The sequence below is a fragment of the Podarcis raffonei genome, chromosome Z (assembly GCF_027172205.1).
Source record: "Podarcis raffonei isolate rPodRaf1 chromosome Z, rPodRaf1.pri, whole genome shotgun sequence".
NCBI lineage: Eukaryota > Metazoa > Chordata > Lepidosauria > Squamata > Lacertidae > Podarcis > Podarcis raffonei.
In genome coordinates, this window is record NC_070621.1 from 31,983,598 (window position 1) to 32,003,406 (window position 19,809).

At 42.3% G+C, this 19,809-nt stretch overlaps 3 protein-coding genes, 1 long non-coding RNA gene and 1 pseudogene across 6 annotated transcripts in view; 4 read left to right on the forward strand and 1 right to left on the reverse strand.

The window, feature by feature from the left end:
* The window catches only part of LOC128406456 (uncharacterized), a 54,200-nt gene extending 53,421 nt beyond the window's left edge, over positions 1–779 (forward strand). The window contains exon 2 of the long non-coding RNA XR_008328501.1: positions 556–779. This is a non-coding gene — a long non-coding RNA (uncharacterized LOC128406456). The remainder of the gene's footprint in view (positions 1–555) is intronic.
* LOC128406444 (probable G-protein coupled receptor 34) overlaps positions 1–19,809 on the reverse strand; it is a 228,847-nt gene that overhangs the window by 146,136 nt on the left and 62,902 nt on the right. The gene's annotated exons all lie outside the window — the stretch shown is intronic.
* Positions 3,927–4,466, forward strand: LOC128406450 (DNA-binding protein inhibitor ID-3-A-like). Its single transcript, XM_053373858.1, is given in 3 exon segments — positions 3,927–3,971; positions 3,973–4,030; positions 4,111–4,466. Coding segments are annotated over 3 exon segments (387 nt in total). The 3' UTR covers positions 4,395–4,466.
* LOC128406969 (vimentin-like) lies at positions 4,570–5,217 on the forward strand. Its single transcript, XM_053374865.1, has 2 exons — positions 4,570–4,573; positions 4,769–5,217. The coding sequence occupies exons 1-2, from the start codon at positions 4,570–4,572 to the stop codon at positions 5,215–5,217; spliced, it is 453 nt and encodes a 150-aa protein (XP_053230840.1).
* Positions 14,235–15,620, forward strand: LOC128406441 (zinc finger protein RFP-like; annotated as a pseudogene).

Sequence of the window (19,809 nt, forward strand, 5' to 3'; positions counted from 1 at the left end):
ACAGTTCCATGGTAAAACAAGTAATGTAGTGTGAAAGAAACATTGGGGGGGGGACAGAAGCCCTAAAAGAATAATCAGGTACACCAAAACAATAATCACCACATCAAAATACAGAACGTTAGGAAAACGTTCTTTAAGAAACAGATAAAATTTCCTGGAAACTTTAAAAACGGTTCCAGGATTTTCTTTAGTGCGTAGGAGTGACACTCTAGGATTGATTGGTGTCCACTAGAGGTGCAAATAAAGGGAGGAGGTTGCAGGCTGCAATGTCCGTAGAAGGAAAGCACACTCACACCCAACACACCCAACACACACACACAAAAACACAAACTCTCAGCACACATGCTGACAACAAGGTTGGAAGTAAGACAATGTTTGCTGCTCATACTGTGAGTTTTGCTGTCTCAGGATTGTTAAGTACTGGACTGAGATTATACTGTGCTGGAGATATAAAGAAGGAATTTAAATTTGCAGTGTCGCATTTAACTTGCCTTAAAAGGTGGAGAGAGAAAACTAGTATTTGCACTTACCAAAAAAAAGAAAAGATAAGAAAAGGGGGGCGGGGAAAAGAGCAAACCCTATTGAGGGAAAATTGTGCATGTCCTGCAACTTTGTATAACAATTGCTTTAAAAACGAATAAGTGGTTTATTAATAAAGAAAGGAAAAAAGAATATTTTTTCTTTACCTTCTGGTAGGAAACAATTCTAATATTCTGTGTGTAAAAAGTCTCTGTATTATATTGTAATTTGAATTTTTTGTAATTAAGACAACAACCTTGTGCATCAACTAATTTAGCAATTTAGAATATTTGTTAGGAAAGCAACAGCTTTCTCCTCCTCCCCTTATCTTGACTTTTTCACTTCTGTTTTCAGGGGGGAAGAGAAGCATGCGTGTGTGAAAAGCAATGTTGTCCAATGAAATTTGATATTGTCTCACACCAGGCCCAAAGGCTTTTGAAGAAAAATTCAGTGGTGCATACCGGGCTATCAGCCCTTGTGTTGTTCAGATTCTGCAGTTTGATTGCCCCCAAATGGCAGAAAATGCAGAGTGCTCTGCATCAGAGCTGCCCACACCTCCTTGCAGGCATGCCTTAAACTTTAATACCATGGGGCTCCAACCATTTGTGCCATATGACCAAGTAAGGCATCTTTCCAATGGCAGCAGCCCCTTTTCCGTTGTAAAAGATGGAAAAAACACAGTTCCATGGAACAACAGGTAATGTAGTGTGAAAGAAACATTGGGCGGGGGGACAGAAGCCCTAACAGAATAATCAGGAACACCAAAGCAATAATCACCACATCTAAATACAGCCTACAGCACAAAACCATTAAATTTTTCATGCTCCTGCTATTTACAGAATCTACTAATCCCAGCAGAGCTAAATCTCTGCTGAGGTCTTGTTGCCTCACTTGGTCAGAATCACCCGCTGCAGGTACAAGGCAGGGCACACTGACCAGACCTTTGATTTTTATTTTGGTTTTGAAATAAAAAGAAAAAAAGAAAAAGAAACCATTTGCAGCCACTGGAATCAGCCAGCAAGTGATCCACAAGAGCCATATTCTGGACTTGAAGAATTCCAAGCACATTTATCTTCATTTTTCATTCTGGCCAAAATTATGCCAATAACCTTAAACTAAATTTGGCATCAATTGTGTCTTTATTTGGGGAGGTCTTGGGGGTCTTAACATGCAAGGCATCAATGTCAGCCGTGGAAATCTTGCAACACATCATAGATTCCATAGCTTCTTTCCAGTTGTACAGAAGATAGAAAAAGAGAGAGAGAGAAAGACCTTGACTGGGGAAAGGATCAGATGTTTTAACCCCGTGAATCCAGTAATGAAGAGTCCCCCACCATTCTCTTCCAGATAAACTGTGGAACATGGGTCTGGCCAGGCAGTTTCAGATGCCTTGACTGGTCTTCCAGAAACAACTTTCTGCCCTCAATCTGTTATTCTCTTCCAACGCCCTGAAAACAAAATTTGCAGGCCGGGGAGGGGGGGCAGTGAAAGAAAGCCCACTTTTTAATAACTATCGTATTCCTGTATTAAACAAGAAGAAACTTTGCACAATAAATTTTGTGGGGTTTGTGTGTGAGACTGGTCAGGAGATTTCTTACTGAAATCGCACACTTCCAACATTGCAAAAGCTTGTGACAAATGTGGACTGATCTGTCGTTTGCTCAGAAAAAAGGGCAACAAAAAAACCAACAACTTTGCATATGTGCAGCTTGTATGTATATTTTGGAATATAGTTTTTTAACAACTTTTTGGGGGGTGAAGTATATGGGAACCTATAATATCATTTATAGTATAATCGGTTAATTGCGTTGTATTTAAAATTGGGTTTTAGATGTAATAAGTATTATTTTTGTGGTTTTTCTCTCTTTAGTATAGTAATGTATATTTTGTGTGTGTGTGTGTTATATGTTATGTGTGTGATAAATGTTGAAAATTAATTTTAAAAATTGGGGGAAAAGAAGAAGTTAACCCATCAGGTGTGGAGAGCCGGTTGCGAGGGACATGGGGAACCTTTGCACCTTTTCTGCAGGGCGTACGTGGCCCCCATCTGCATTGTCTGCAAGAGGTCGAAAAAGCACAGCGAACATGAACTGATTAACCTGGAACTGGCTTCACAGTGGTTGAAGCAAATAGTCCAGTTTCTAGTGCAAGAGAGACGAGTGATTATGGAATTGAAACTGGCCGAAGAAGAAAGAGCCAGGCATATCTGGAGGAGCTAGAGGAGGAGAAGAACAAGATCATGGGCGCTTTTGAGCAGATGTGCAACTTCCTGGAGGAGCTGCAGTGCTTTTGGCTGACCGAGCTGGAGGATCTGGAGAAGGAGATGAAGAAGAAGAAGGAAATAAATATCATCAAGCTCTCAGAGGATATCAATTTCCAACAAGCCTCATTTTCTGGGGAGAAGGTCCAGCCCTTTTCCCATGCTTGGTGGGGAGTTGGTCTGAAGTGTTGATTCCTGGGGACGACCCTCACCGCTCTCAGCTCTGCCACCCCCACCCTGAGAGGAGGTGACAGCCTAGCATTTTCTCCACAGTGTTATGAGTTTGTGGGTGCCAGACATTCTAAATTTCTGGATACAGTAAATGTTAGAATTTAATCTGTGTGTGGTGTGTTAGAACTGTTGCGTGGGGCCCTTCCTGCAGTTCTGAGTTGGTTCAGAAAACAAAGCAGAGTTTGAAAGGAGAGTCTTTACAATTGGTGACCTGGGGGAAGAAGTTTCAGTCTGGTAAAGGTGGCAAGCTGGGGAGAGGTTTAGAGCACGATGGTTGATGTTATTTTAAATCCTAAACTGCAGCTATGGAAGAGTTTGTTCTTTGAAAAATAAAAAATAAAAAACCCTTTTAAAAAAAAGAAGAGGAAGAGGGGAAAACAACCAGGTATACAATGGAAATTGAATAATATTGTATAAAAAGGATAATATAAGAGCATTTAGTTAGAAGACTTTGAAATTGAGGTAGAATAATGTAAGCAGAATTAGTAAATACTTAAAGAACCAGAAGGGGAAGTTGAGGGGAGTCTTTGGGTGGGGGGAGAACTGGATTTTATTTCATCCTTTTCTCTTCTTATGTTTAAGATGATTATGCTGATTTTAACATTGTATAACTGTAAAACCCAATTTAAAAAATTTAAAGAGAAAGAGGAAGAGGAGGAAAACTACCGCCCAACTTTATGATCAGTCAAAATACTTGCTACTGCAAAGGTAGCATTTTTGTTTTAAAATATATACATGGGGCTTTTTTGCAAAGAGAAGCATTTTCTGCGTGCACACAATAGAGAATCAACCAGGCTGGCAAGCAAGGGGCAGTATCGATCTCTCTCTCCCGAGGTTGCTTGCTTGCTTCTCCCGCCTTAAGGAAGGAAATATTGCCCTTCTGCAAATCCCTGCTGGTTTCTCCTCCTTCATGGCCATGAAAGGAATCAGCCCCGTCAGATCAGTCAGGAGCTGCTAGGAAGCAAGCTGTGTGCTGCCTCTCTGATCAGAGCTTCACCATCACCCAGGGAACGAGCAACAGAACGAAGCCCCTCGGCCAGTGACTCCTGCTGCACAGGCCTTCGATAAAATATGATGAGTCTTGCCAAAACAAAAAAACCAGAGCCCGGCTCAGGAGGAGCCCAAGAACCTCCTTTACAACATGAATGACTGCTACTCCAAGCTGCACAAGCAGGTGCCGAGGATCCCACAAGGCACCAAAGTCAGCCAAGTGGAAATCATGCAGCATGTAATCGACTATATCTTTGACCTGCAGATCGTGCTAGAGATACAGGCGAAGAAGGGGCAAGATCCGCCCTTAGCCGAGACTTCCTTACTCTCTTTAAAAGCTGCAGAGCGGGCATCCGAACTTTGCTCAAAAGAGGAGAGGAATCTCTGCCACTAACCTCTTAAAACAGACTGCAAGTGTGGGATCCTGGCACTTGGTTCTCTCCAGTGAGACAGGAGATAGAAGAGAGAGAGAATAAAGACCTGAACAGGGGAAAGGATCAGATGTTTTAACCCCGTGCATCTAGTAATGGAGAGGACTCCACCATTCTCTTCCAGATAAATTGCAGAACATGGGTCTCCGATTTGGAAGGAGGTAGACTCCACCGTGGGAGCAGGGCCGGGACGGGAGAGTGCTAGATTCCTGTCTAGTCATGTTATATGGGATCAATTCCAATCTGTTATCTCTTAGGATGCGGACAGGCTGCTTGGACGAGTGAAACCAACCACCTGTCTTCTTGATCCTTGTCCATCCTGACTGATAAAAGCAAGCCGGGAACAATGATGCCCTGTGCCAGCCCAAACAAGAAGCGAATGAGTACCGCAGGCAAATTCAGAGTCTCACCTGTGAAGTGGGTGCACTTAAAGGAACTAACGAATCCATGGAACGTCAGATGCGTGAGATGGAGGAGAACTTTAATCTTGAAGCTGCTAACTACCAAGATAACATTGCCCGACTCCAGGAAGTGATCCAAAACATGAAGGAAGAAATGGCTCGCCATCGGCACGAGTACCAAGACCTGCTGAATGTAAAGATGGCTCTTGATATTGAGATTGCCACCTACAGGAAACTGCTGGAAGGAGAAGAGAGCAGAATCACAATGCCCATTCCGACTTTTGTATCCCTGAACCTGACTTGTCCTGTTCTCAGATTGGAGACAGCCTCCCACCACTTCTCCCCAACCTGTGGAAGGACCAGACTCAAATTCCTCACCTCTTGACCCCTCAGCAAAAGTCCAGGCTACAACCCCAGGGTGAAGTGCAAACCTCAACACCACAAGTCATGTGTCCTTAACTAAGTTTTACACTCAGAGGCTGCTATCTAAATAAGTATCTCCCATTTCTAGGAAGGCCACTTCAATTTCATCTAGCGCTCGGTCACTTTCTTCACTGTATTCCCAGGGCTCCTGGGCAAGCTCTACGGGCTCGCTGACATACCTGAGGTCCGTAGACTATGCTGCAAACCACTACTCTGCCATTCGGTCCAAGCTGAATCACAGGGTTTCCATGCTGCCTAGGAGGGGCAATGTGGCAGAAAACTACATAGGCTGCCGCCCAGTGAGGTGCAACTTAAAGCTTAGGCAGCGGATCAGCAAGAGCCTCATAAACCTCAGAGACTTTGCACTGTATTCATCAAATGTCTGCTTCTCAGAAATGGGACCGTGAGAGCTGGCACACATAATTGCCATACAGGGGGTGCTGCTGGCTTGGTGGTGGTTGCTTTTTTAACTTGGCAACCCAGCCATCTTTGTGATTCTGCAAGCCTTTCTCAGGCTTTGACGTGCCATGGAGAAGAATGGTTTGGAATACCAACCAATATGCACATTATACCTTGCGGCACAAAGGGAGCCATTGCTTAGAAACATCTTCACATTGCTCTTTGTGGCTTACATTTTGTTTGTGTCACTTGTAAGTGCTCCAGGCTTCACACTTGGTCAATTCCGTACTGCCCTTACAAATGTTGCTTTTTTGGTCTGAGATATCATGGGCTAACTTGGTTTCATCAAGGGACTATAATATTAGCCATTTAGAAAGTGCAAACAGAAAGTGTTTGCAAGTGTGATTGTAGTAATCATCTTTTTAAAATATAAACATTGCAAGTTCTTCCACAGTTTCTGTGTGCACATCAGCTATATGTAATAAATAAAACATCATCATCATCTTTATACCCCACCTATTTGGCTGGCTTTCCCAAGGGACTCTGGGGGGCTTAGAGCATATCTAAAAACATCCAGCATTAAAAATCTCCTGATACACGGCTCAGGAGATCGAGAGGGAGAAGAAAGAGAAGGCAGGAAGGGTAACCATGTCAGACCACTAACTCCTCGAAATACAAATGTCTTCCGGATAGATTGCCCATAAACTCCACCCCTTGGTCTAACACAGTTACCTTAGCTAATCTGTTCTTCCTTCCCTCTCTGAGTAAAAAACCTATACCTTTTCCCCATACAAATGTTTAACTTTAACATATAAAATGCACACTAATATAAGCAACATCAAAATACCAAAAACCAGTATAATCACAGGGTGCCAAGCCAAATTTAAAATGTTGGTCATGGTAGGGCTCCAGCCTGAAAAGATGTCCCACAAATGGATTTTTCATTCTCTCTGCAAGAGGAGAGAAGTGAAAGGTAGTGCTACATCTGGCGCAGTCATTAGGGAGGTGCATTCAGGGATTAAACAACAAAAACGAGGAAGGGATCCTAACAGCCAGAAAGGGTGCTCTGCTTGGTCCCGTCCTGCTTCTGCTGCTGGTTTTGGGTTTGCTGGAGAAATATCAAAACTAAAGGGAAATCTCATCCAGCCTAAAGGAAAATATCTATCTAAAATGTATAATCTCCTCCACAATTCACACCCTGCCATCAAAGAACACATAGGGACAGAGGAAGCAAAAAGGACAGGCCGCACAAGAAGCCAGTGACTTCTGTCTTGCAGCTAAATTTTTCAGATGGCCCAGACCTTTTCTCAAAAGGGGGGGAAGAGGAAGAACCACTAGACTATTGAGATGAAGAGGAGGAGGAAGAGGAGTACGACAAGATTGGTAACCACAGAATGCTTTCCATTATTGAATTTCCAAGAGATGCATTCTGACAAAATGAAAAGCTTAGTACAAATGAGAAGACATTCCGTTGGCTCCATAATGAGGACCAAATGGCTGTGGAGAAGTTGTCTGATGGAATCAGAAAGTTTGCTGCTGATGCAGTTAAATTGGAGCAGATGATAAAGGAACGAATGTTCAATGCTGCAAATGGAAAGTAGGCATGCCAAACTTATTGGAAGCTGTATGGCTGTACAAGCTGCATATGAATGGATTTTCTGTATCCCAGGCTTTTTCTATGATTTTGCAAACTTAACATATTCTCACTGTGTTTGGCACTTTTCTATATCAAAATTGATACTGCTGTGGGGAGGGGGTTGCAGATGACTAAAGGACCAATTGACTGGAAGGGTTTCCCTTCAAAATGATGGTGGTAGTGGTAATAATAAAAGTATTGTGGTACAAAAAAAAGGAAAAAAGTTTAAAAAAAGTTTATAGTGTGAGTGTTCACCTCTGTTGGTGCCTTGTTCAATGGTCTGACACTGCTGCAAATGGCTACAGTCACTGAAAATCTTTGGTACTGCAATTGTACTGTTGATCTTTTTAAAATATAAAATTGCAGGTTTTCCCACAGTTTCTGTACGTACATCAGCTATAGGTACACTTCTCCCTCTTTCTATGCCAGGATTGTCTTACAAACACGCCATCAGGTGGTACAGCCACACAACTCAAACCCTGCAATTAAAGAACTCCTGTCAAGACACTTCTGAAGTGGACTTCAAGCATTTCACTGAACTGCCAGTGCCCACTTTTGGAACAACGGCCACCTCTGGGAAGTGTGCAATTCCAGAAAGGCCATCAGCCCAGGGTGATCCAGCAGCAGCTCCTATGCAGCCGTCTGCTGTCACTTGGATCAGAGACAAGACAACATACAAGAAAAGGTGTTTGCAAGTGAGAACCTTGGCTGGAACATGCCAGCTGTGTGTGGTTGTCTGTCTTCCCATGCTCATTATGCTCCCCATTTACTCCTCCTTGCCCTACAACTCTCATCATAACAGGTTTAAAAACAAATAAATAACTTTTAACCAAGAGGAAGGAACCAGAATGATTGGCAACTCAAACTAGAGCAAAATCCTCAGTTTTTTTAAAGCACATCTCAAGCCAGCCTATGGGACCAAACAATTAATTTGGCTCAGGGTACAGGTAGCCGAGTGGGACATATGACAGATGTAGATGAACACATCTACATGAACATATTACAGGGTTTTGCAGTTTTGGGGGGCTTTTCTACACCAAGATTGATTTATCCCTCCTTTATTATATTTATTCCTCTCACCGTAACAGGTTTCCAAACAAATAAACAACTTTTAACCAACAGGAAGGAACCAGAATGATTGGCAGCTCTAACTAGAGCAAACTAGAGCAAAATTCTCAGGTTTTTTTAAACCACACCTTAAGCCAGCCTATGGGACCAAACAATTAATTTGGCTCAGGACACAGGCAGCCGAGTGGGACATACGACAGATGTGGATGAACACATCTAGGTCACATGGAGAAACTTGACCACACAGTGCCAAGGAAATGGGACTGGCCAGCGAGGCAAAGATGGAGGAGAAATTGGAATGTTAATTAGCCCCCCCAAAAAAAAAAATCTGGGGCAAACTGGTGGAGACGATAGCGGTGGGGAAGCTACAAATATTATTGGAAAACACAGATAATTAAATGCATTCCCATGTAGGTTGAATCCTGGCCATGGGGGCTCAATCCACCCAATATTGAGAAGGCCAACATCTCCCTTTGGGTTGTTGTCATGGGGAAGCAAATGACAGCCACCATCAGCTGTAAGACACACACCATAGGTAGCCGAGCGGGACATGCGACAGATGTGGAAGGCCTGAGAATATATTATGATGCAGCATGCTTTAGTTGGATCAGAGACTGAATTAAGTTAGATAATAATGACATTTTAGACTTGGAGGGATGGAACAACAGATACGATTGGCATGCCTATCTAATTTACAACAAAGTGGTGGTACATAAAGAATTTCTAAGTCATGTAATTAGAAATTCATTATATAAGGTCTGGGTGAGACATAGAAGGCTGTTAGAACCGAAAACGCCATGGTGGGAATCACCGTTAGAAGTAATATCGGTTAAAAAGAAAAATACGATCGGAAGAATGGCGACATACCAGCAGCTCCTAAAAGAGGAACAGGGCCAATTAAAACTAAGACCATACGAAGAGGTGACCCAATACCGCACCACATGGATGCAATATCACCAAAATGCCCACGTATTCAATCAGGATAAAAAATAGGATTTGAAAAAGAAGAATGAAATCACAAAAAGTATTATTACAAAACTCAAAAAAGAATATATCCAAAATGTATAATTTATTATTAGATTTGGAGTTAAAGGATGAAGAAGTAAAAGAAGTTATGACTAAATGGGCATGCGATATAGGATAAGTAATTCGGCTGGACCAATGGGATAAATTATGGTAATGGGATATTAAGTTTACGGCATGTTATACAATCAGAGAAAAGTTCATGAAAATGGTGTACCAATGGTACTTAACTCCGGTAAAATTGGCTAAAATTTACAAATTAAAATACCTGCTGGAGATGCAAAAAAGAAATAGGAACAATGTTTCACATGTGGTGGGAATGCCGAACTATTAAACAATTCTGGAATGAAATTTATGAAGAAATCAAAAAGATGTTTAAAATATCTTTCAGTATAAGACCGGAGGCATTCCTTTTAGGTATAATCACAAATGATATTCCCGACAATCAAAGGAAAGTATTCCTTTATGCAATGACAGCTGCCGGGATGCTTATAGCAAAAAACTGGAAAGGGAGAAAAATTCCATCAATGAAAGAATGACAAATCAAATTTTGTGAATATATAAATCTGGCAAGACCCACAGCATTCATAAGGGGACAATCAGACCAGAAATTATTAAAAGAATGGGGATGTGCTAAAGAGTATATGAAAAAACACTGTTCTGGAGTAAGTTTATCGGTATGTAATGAATGATGCTTTACAGGGTTAAAGTACAAAGATGGAAGTAATCTACATTAGACAAAACAATACAGTAAGAGTAAAAATTTTGAGGTCTTAGAACAAAGGAAGGAAGTGTATATGTATGTATTGATTAGATTAGAATGATGATATGGTTTTATTTGTAGATGTATGCTTTTTGTCTTGTTTTTTACTTTGTTTTTCTTTCTTTTTTGTATGTTTTGTTTTTCTTTCTTGTTTATACAGTATTATTTTGGATTTAATATTTGTAATTTTTGTTACAAAAGCATAGGTCTCTCATGAGACTGCTTGTTGAGATTGCAGTTCTTCAAGGGTTAATGCTATTGTGCCTTAATTGTAATGCTATTTAAAGATATATTTATTTTGAAAGTTGTACTATGCTGCACTCTAAAGAAAACAACTTTAAATGTGAAATTGTAAAATTATGTATTCATCTCATGGTATAAGTTATTTAGTTGGTTTAGCTACAGTGCTAAACCTAATCAACTAAAATGCTGACATGGGTTTATTTAAATTCTGTTAGTACTCTTTTTATAAGGGTACTTTCAATACTTTTTTTTTAAGGGTTTGATCTTAAAAATGCTAGTTTATACAATGATTTTGCATTGAAAATAAAATAATGTTTAAAAAAAAATTAAAAAAGAATTATTGGAAAACACAGATAATAAAATGCATTCCCATCTGGGTTGAATCCTGGCCATGGGGGTTCAATCCCCCCAATATTGAGGGGGACAACATCCCCCGTTGGGTTGCTGTTATGGGGAAGCAAATGACAGCCACCATCAGCTGCAAGAGACACACGCCAGAGGTAGCCGAGCGGGACATGCGACAGAAGTGGAAGGTCACATCGAGAGATATAACTTCACAGAGAAGTGGGATTGGCAAGGGAAATGGCCCGCTAGTTGTAGATGAGGTAGAGGAATGGGAAACATTCAATGTATCCATCTGTAGATCATTTGCATGCTGCAGAGCTTCAAACAATGTTTCTAAACCAATAAACAAAAAATAAATAAAAGTTTTGTTCATGGTAACATTAGCATTGTATACAGAAACAATGGGTTTCTTTCATATCTTGAAGTATTGGTTTATTTAAGGTAGTTGTACCTTGAGCTTGTTTGGAGGTTCTAGCAGGGGAGCGCAGCTATCGTATACCCTTGACCGAAGAAGGGTACACTCCTTCTATCTGGGATGGTCGTCCTCTTCCACCGAGCGTGCAGCTTTGGGAGGGATGCACATGGAGCGGTGAGGGAGGAAGGGGACACCCGCCTAGCCAGCCAGATCAGCCGAATCAACCCTGGCGATCAATGGGGTGACAGATGTCGCAGCCAGATCGCCCTCACATCTTTCCCTCGACTCCCCCTCCGCGTTGGCGAGGCAGTGGGAAGGACAGAGCTTGGCGCCACCGCCGCAGCCAGCGGCCCTAGCTGTGGCAGCAGCAGCAGCAGCAGCTCAGTTGTGGGAGAGTTTCATTCAGCGTGTGGAGGGAGCCCCACACGCGACAGCTTAGCGGGCTGCACTGCTCCCGCGCCGGCTCAGCGGTTCGCCGCCTCGTCTCCCCTTTCCGCGGGAGCTGAGACTTCCACATCCTTCATTGAGAAGAAAGAAGCCAGCAGAGCAGGATTAATACAGGATTGTTTCTGGTGGTCTTCTTATACAAAGGCTGCCTTCGAGGGTGGGGGAAGAAGGAAGAAAAAAACACCCTGCTTATTTAATGAGCTGTGAAATGAAGCGCTGCTGCTGCTGCTACTGCTGCTGCTGCTAACCTCCCAATTCCTAGATTCATCTGCTCTTCATTGTGCTTAATATACATGTTTCTGCACTGTGCATTTAGAAGATCCCAGAAAGGAATTCAAAACAGCTGCCGGGAAAAGACTACCAAACATGCCTACAGAAACACTACAGATAGGTAGCATCACTTTCACTTCAGCCGTTCCACTCCGCATTCTAAACAAAGGTAGTTGTATTTTCCCTCTCCTTTCCTTCTGAAAAGTTCAAAGCAGCTAACAAAAAATCAAACCAATTGAGAATATTTGTTAGGAAAGCAGCAGCAGAGATAAGCTCCCCTCCTCCCCTTATCTTGATTTATTTGTTTCCACTTTAAGGGGGGAAGAGAAGCATGCATGTGTGAAAAGCAATGTTGTCCAATGAAATATGATATTGTGTCACACCTGGCCCACAGATTTTTCAAGAAAAATTCAATGGTGCATAGCGGGCTATCAGCCCGTGTGTAGTTCAGATTCTGCAGTTTGATTGCCCCCCAATGGCAGAACATTCAGAGCGCTCCTTGCAGGCGTGTCTTAAACTTTAATACCATGGGGCTCCAACCATTTGTGCCATATGACCAAGTAAGGCATCTTTCCACCTGCAGCAGCCCCATTTCTTTTGTAAATGATGGAAAAAACACTGTTCCATGGAACAAGTTCTTTGTAAAAGATTTTGGGCTATTATCCTGCCCAACCCTGCTGTAGATCACCTCATGAAAGCTTTCGGCCAAATATCTAAAGACATCCCCAAAGACAAGAAAAATCTACTCCTTTACACAACAACAGCTGCCAGAATATTGATTGCAAAAAAACTGGAAGGGGGAGAAAACCCATCACTATCAGAATGGCAAAACAAACTTGGCGAGTTTGCAGAAACGGCAAAATTGACGGCAATAATTAGAGGCCACTCAAATCAGAGAATAGTTAGAGAGTCGTATGGAGTGAAGGAAAACATGAAAAAATATGGTTCCGGAATTGAAATATTAATAGAGAATGTGTAAAACATGCAGGCGTAAGCAAGAAAATAATAGAATCAACTGAATAATTATTAAATTATAACAACACAAAAAGATGGAAGTAAAATATTGAGATCACACATGGGTGAAGGGGAGTGGGGGTATATGGGAACCTATAATATCATTTATAATATACTGTATTTTTTGCACCATAACACTCACTTTTTTCCACCTAGAAAGTAAGGGGAAATGTCTGTGCGTGTTATGGAGGAAATGCCTACGGGTGGCATGCCTACGGATTTTCCTCCTCTAAAAACTACGTGCGTGTTATGGTCGGGTGCGTGTTATAAAGCGAAAAATACGGTAATTTGTTAATTGTGTTGTATTTACATTCAACAAATGGAAGCCTAGAGTATTTAGATATATTTTAATTTAGGTAATCTATGTAATAGGCTTGTGTTAGAAAATGAATATGGATTTTGAATTTGATCTTCGTAAAAAAAATTGGTTTTGAAAGAAAAAAGAGAAAAAGAAACCATTTGCAGCCACTGGAATCAGTCAGCAAGTGATCCACAAGAGCCAGATTCTGGACTTGAAGAATCCCAAGCACATTTATCTTCATTTTCCATTCTGGCCAAAATTATGCCAATAATCTTAAACTAAATTTTGCATCAGTTGTGTCATTATTTGGGGAGGTCTTGGGGGTCTTAACACACGGCACCAAAGTCAGCCATGGAAATCTTGCAAGGCGTCATAGATTCCATAGGTCCTCTCCAGTTGTACAGAAGATAGAAGGAGAGAGAGAGGAAAGTCCTTGACTGGGGAAACGATCAGATGTATTAACTCTGTGCATCCAGTAATGAAGAGACCTCCACCATTCTCTTCCAGATAAACTGTAGAACATGGGTCTGGCCAGGCAGTTTCAGATGCCTTGACTGGTCGTCCAGAAACAACTTTCTGCCCTCAATCTGTTATTCTCTTCCAACGGCATGAAAACAAAATTTGCAGGCCGGGGGGGGGGCGGTGAAAGCAAGCCCACTTTTTAATAACTATCGTATTGCTGTATGAAACAAGAAGAAACTTTGCGCAAGAAGAAATTTTGTGGGGTTTGTGTGTGAGACTGGGTGGGTTATTATGATGATTATTATTATTAAAGCTCTGAACACTCAGATTCTTCATGCTAGTTAACTGGTCAGGAGATTTCTTACTGAAATCACACACTTTCAATATTGCAAATGCTTGTGACAAATGTGGACGTATCTGTCGCTTGCTCAGAAAAAAGGGCAACAAAAAAACCCAACTTTGTCTATATGCAGCTTGTATGTATATTTTGGATTATAGTTTTTTAACAACATTTTTGGGGGGTGAAGTGGGGGGGTATATGGGAACCTATAATATTATTTCTAATATAATCTGTTAATTGTGTTGTATTTAAAATTGGGTTTTAGAAGTAATAAGTCTATTATTTTTGTGGTGTTTTTTTCTTTAGTATTGTAATGTATATTTTGTGTTTGTGTGTTATATGTTATGTTTGTGATAAATGTTGAAAATTAATTTTAAAAAATTGGAGGAAAAGAAGAAGTTAACCCATCAGGTGGGGAGAGCCGGTTGTGAGGGACATGGGGAACCTTTGCACCTTTTCTGCAGGGCTTGCGCGGCCCCCATCTGCATTGTCTGCAAGAGGTCGAAAGAGCACAGCGAACATGAACTGATTAATCTGGAACTGGCTTCACAGTGGTTGAAGCAAAAAGTCCAGTTTCTAGTGCAAGAGAGACGAGTGATTATGGAATTGAAACTGAAGAAAGAGCCAGGCATATCTGGAGGAGCTAGAGGAGGAGAAGAACAAGATCATGGGCGCTTTTGAGCAGATGTGCAACTTCCTGGAGGAGCTGCAGCACTTTTGGCTGACTGAACTGGAGGATCTGGAGAAGGAGATGAAGAAGAAAAAGGAAATTAATGTCGTCAAGCTTTCAGAGGATATCGCCAGTCTCAGTGTGAGACGCACAGAAATGGAGAAGAATTGCCAACTGGCCGCTATTGAGTTCCTGAAGGGCATCGGGACTACGGTGACCAGGTTTCAGGAGTTGAAAAGAAGGCGGACACTGCTGGGCATCTCTCCAGGCATGGAAGAGAGACTCATAATTTACACTCAGAAAAATTCATTTCAGAAGGATACCATGGAGAAATGCAATGGGCTACCGATTCAGGCACTGAACACAGTGAGTGTCACTCTAGAGCCAGGAACAAAACACCCTTTTCTTGTTATAACATGAAGAGTTTGAGAAGAAGAAGAAGAAAGGCAGGACACGCTGGACAACCCTGGGAGATTCGACAGCATGCTGTACGTGCTGGGCCATGCAAAATTCACCTCAGGAAGATATTGGTGGGAGGTGGTGATGGAAGAGGAGAAAGAGGAAAGGGAATGGGCCACCTGGGCCGTAGGGGTTGCAAAAGAGTCTGTCAGGCGCAAAGGCTTTGTCAGCATGCTTCCTTCGGAGGGGATCTGGGCCGTTGGGAAGGCCAAGGATGAGTCAGCCTCATCTGATCCCTTCTGGGCTTCAACCCACCCTGAGCGGACCCCTTTGAGCTTGACTTATGAGCCCAGGAAGATCCGGGTGTCCCTAGACTATGATGAGGGTCGTGTGGAATTCTATGATGCCCACACTAAGGGTTTGATCTTCAATTTCCAACAAGCCTCATTTTCTGGGGAGAAGGTTCAGCCCTTTTCCCATGCTTGGTGGGGAGTTGGTCTGAAGTGTTGATTCCTGAGGATGATCCTCACCGCTCCCAGCTCTTGCACCCCCACCCCAGATTGAGAGGAGGTGGCAGCCTAGCATTTTCTCTGCAGTGTTATGAGTTTGAGGTTGCAGAGATCCTAAATTTCTGGATCCAGTAAATGTTAGAATTTAATCTGTGTGTGGTGTGTTAGAACTGGATGCCAGACAGTAAGTTTAGCAAGCATTTAAATACAAGCCAGGCCAGCTTCCCCATGTCGGGAAAGTGCCTGGGAGACAAGCCATGGCTCCCACACCATTATTTTGTATAACTTTATTTTGTGCAACTGAAAAACTTTAAAATGTTAATAATAAAAGAACTACGTGATGGAAGGAAGAAAAGAAGGAAGGAATGAGCCATTAAGAAAAATCAAGGAGAATGGGTTTCTGGACCAGATAGCTGTTGTGTGGGGCCCTTCCTGCAGTTCTGAGTTAGTTCAGAAAACAAAGCAGAGTTTGAAAGGAGAGTCTTTACAATGGGTGACCTAGGGGGAAGAAGTTGCAGTCTGGTAAAGGCGGCAAGCTGGGGAGAGTGTCAGAGCAGGATGGTTGATATAATTTTGAATCCTAAACTGCAGCTATGGAAGAGTTTGTTCTTTGAAAAATAAAAAATAAAAAATCCTTTTAAAAAAGAAGAGGAAGAGGGGAAAACAACCAGGTGTACAATGGAAATTGAATAATATTGTATAAAAAGGATAATATAAGAGCATTTAGTTAGAAGACTTTGAAATTGAGGTAAAATAATGTAAGCAGAATTAGTAAATACTTAAAGAACCAGAAGGGGAAGTTGAGGGGAGTCTTTGGGTGGGGGAGAACTGGATTTTAGTTCATCCTTTTCTCTTCTTATGTTTAAGATGGTTATGCTGATTTTAACATTGTATAACTGTAAAACCCAATTTAAAAAATTTAAAGAGGAAGAGGAAGAGGAGGAAAACTACCGCTCAACTTTATGATCAGTCAAAATACTTGCTACTGCAAAGGTAGCATTTCTGTTTTTAAAATATATACATGGGGCTTTTTTGCAAAGAGAAGCATTTTCTGCGTGCACACAATAGAGAATCAACCAGGCTGGCAAGCAAGGGGCAGTATCGATCTCTCTCTCTCGAGGTTGCTTGCTTGCTTCTCCCGCCTTAAGGAAGGAAATCTTGCCCTTCTGCAAATCCCTGCTGGTTTCTCCTCCTTCATGGCCATGAAAGGAATCAGCCCCATCAGATCAGTCAGGAGCTGCTAGGAAGCAAGCTGTGTGCTGTCTCTATGATCAGAGCTTCACCATCACCCAGGGAACGAGCAACAGAACAAAGCCCCTCGGCCAGTGACTCCTGCTGCACAGGCCTTCAATAAAATGCGACAAGTCTTGCCAAAACAAAAAACAAAAAAACCAGAGCCCGGCTCAGGAGGAGCCCAAGAACCTCCTTTACGACATGAATGACTGCTACTCCAAGCTGCGCGAGCCGGTGCCGAGGATCCCGCAAGGCACCAAAGTCAGCCAAGTGGAAATCATGCAGCATGTAATCAACTATATCTTTGACCTGCAGATCGTGCTAGAGGAACAGGCGAAGAAGGGGCAAGATCTGCCCTTAGCCGAGACTTCCTTACTCTCTTTAAAAGCTGCAGAGCGGGCATCCGAACTTTGCTCAAAAGAGGAGAGGAATCTCTGCCACTAACCTCTTAAAACAGACTGCAAGTGTGGGATCCTGGCACTTGGTTCTCTCCAGTGAGACAGGAGATAGAAGAGAGAGAGAATAAAGACCTGAACAGGGGAAAGGATCAGATGTTTTAACCCCGTGCATCTAGTAATGGAGAGGACTCCACCATTCTCTTCCAGATAAATTGCAGAACATGGGTCTCCGATTTGGAAGGAGGTAGACTCCACCGTGGGAGCAGGGCCGGGACGGGAGAGTGCTAGATTCCTGTCTAGTCATGTTATATGGGATCAATTCCAATCTGTTATCTCTTAGGATGCGGACAGGCTGCTTGGACGAGTGAAACCAACCACCTGTCTTCTTGATCCTTGTCCATCCTTGCTGATAAAAGCAAGCCGGGAACAATGAGTACCGCAAGCAAATTCAGAGCCTCACCTGTGAAGTGGATGCACTTAAAGGAACTAATGAAATGGGACCGTGAGAGCTGGCACACATAATTGCCATACAGGGGGTGCTGCTGGCTTGGTGGTGGTTGCTTTTTTAACTTGGCAACCCAGCCATCTTTGTGATACTGCAAGCCTTTCTCAGGCTTTGACGTGCCATGGAGAAGAATGGTTTGGAATACCAACCAATATGCACATTATACCTTGCGGCACAAAGGTAGCCATTGCTTAGAAACATCTTCACATTGCTCTTTGTGGCTTACATTTTGTGTGTGTCACTTGTAAGTGCTCCAGGCTTCACACTTGGTCAATTCTGTACTGCCCTTACAAATGTTGCTTTTTTGGTCAAAGAAACAATGGGCTAACCTGATTTTATCAAGGGACAATAAGATTAGCTGTTTAGAAAATGCAAAAAGAAAGTGTTAGCAACTGTGATTGTAGTAATCATCTTTCTAAAATATAAACATTGCAAGTTTTTGCACAGTTTCTGTACGCAGCTATATGTAATAAATAAATCATCATCATCATCTTTATACCCCACCTATTTGGCTGGCTTTCCCAAGGGACTCTGTGGGTCTTACAGCATATCTAAAAACATCCAGCATTAAAAATCTCCTGATACACGGCTCAGGAGATCGAGAGGGAGAAGAAAGAGAAGGCAGGAATGGTAACCATGTCAGACCACTAACTCCTCGAAATACAAATGTCTTCCGGATAGATTGCCCATAAACTCCACCCCTTGGTCTAACACAGTTACCTCTTCCATGCTTAGCTAATCTGTTTTTCCTTCCCTCTCTGAGTAAAAAAAATATACCTTTTCCCCATACAAATGTTTAACTTTAACATATAAAATGCACACTAATATAAGCAACATCAAAATACCAAAAACCAGTATAATCACAGGGTGCCAAGCCAAATTTAAAATGTTGGTCATGGTAGGGCTCCAGCCTGAAAAGATGTCCCACAAATGGATTTTTCATTCTCTCTGCAAGAGGGGAGAAGTGAAAGGCAGTGCTACATCTGGCGCAGTCATTAGGGAGGTGCATTCAGGGATTAAACAACAAAAAAGAGGAAGGGATCCTAACAGCCAGAAAGGGTGCTCTGCTTGGTCCCGTCCTGCTTCTGCTGCTGGTTTTGGGTTTGCTGGAGAAATATCAAAACTAAAGGGAAATCTCATCCAGCCTAAAGGAAAATATCTATCTAAAATGTATAATCTCCTCCACAATTCACACCCTGCCATCAATTAACTTCTGTCTCACTTAAAACGCTCAACCTTTTCTGAGGATGCACACCTCAGAACACATAGAGACTGAGAAAGCTGAGACATTCTGCAGCTTGATTACCCCCAAATGGCAGAACATTCAGAGTGCTCCTTGCAGGCGTGTCTTGAACTTTAATACCATGGGGCTCCAACCATTTGTGCCATATGACCAAGTAAGGCATCTTTCCAACTGCAACAGCCCCATTTCCTTTGTAAAAGATGGAAAAAAACACAGTTGCATGGCACAACAAGTAATGCCGTGTGAAAGAAACATTGAGGGGGGGCAGAACCCCTAACAGAATAATCAGGAAACCATAGCACTAATCACCACATCTAAATACAGTCTATGGTGCAAAACCATTCAATTCTACATGCCCCTGCTATTTGTAGAATCTCCTGATCCCAGCAGAGCTAAATCTCTGCTGAGGACTTGTTGCCTCAGTTGGTGGGAATCACTGACTGCAGGTACAAGGCTGGGCACACTGACCAGACCTCCTGGCCACCCAGGGCTTTAGCCCCCTCAGTATTTCTAGACAGGGTGCTCAGTTCCCCCAATACTGAGGGGCCCGGCATCCCCCACTGCCGGGCTGTTGCTATGGGGCCACAAACGACTGTCACCAGCAGCCGCAGGAAGCCGCGGGATCACACATGGGTAAAGGGGAGTGGGGGGTATATGGGAACATATAATGGGAACATATAATATCATTTCTAATATAATCTGTTAATTGCATTATATTTACATAGAGCAAAGGGAAGCCTAGCGCAATTAGATATATTTTAATTTAGGTAATCTATGTAATATGTAATATATGAAATATCAAAACTAAAGGGAAATGTCATCCAGCCTAAAGGAAAATATCTATCTAAAATGTATAATCTCCTCCACAATT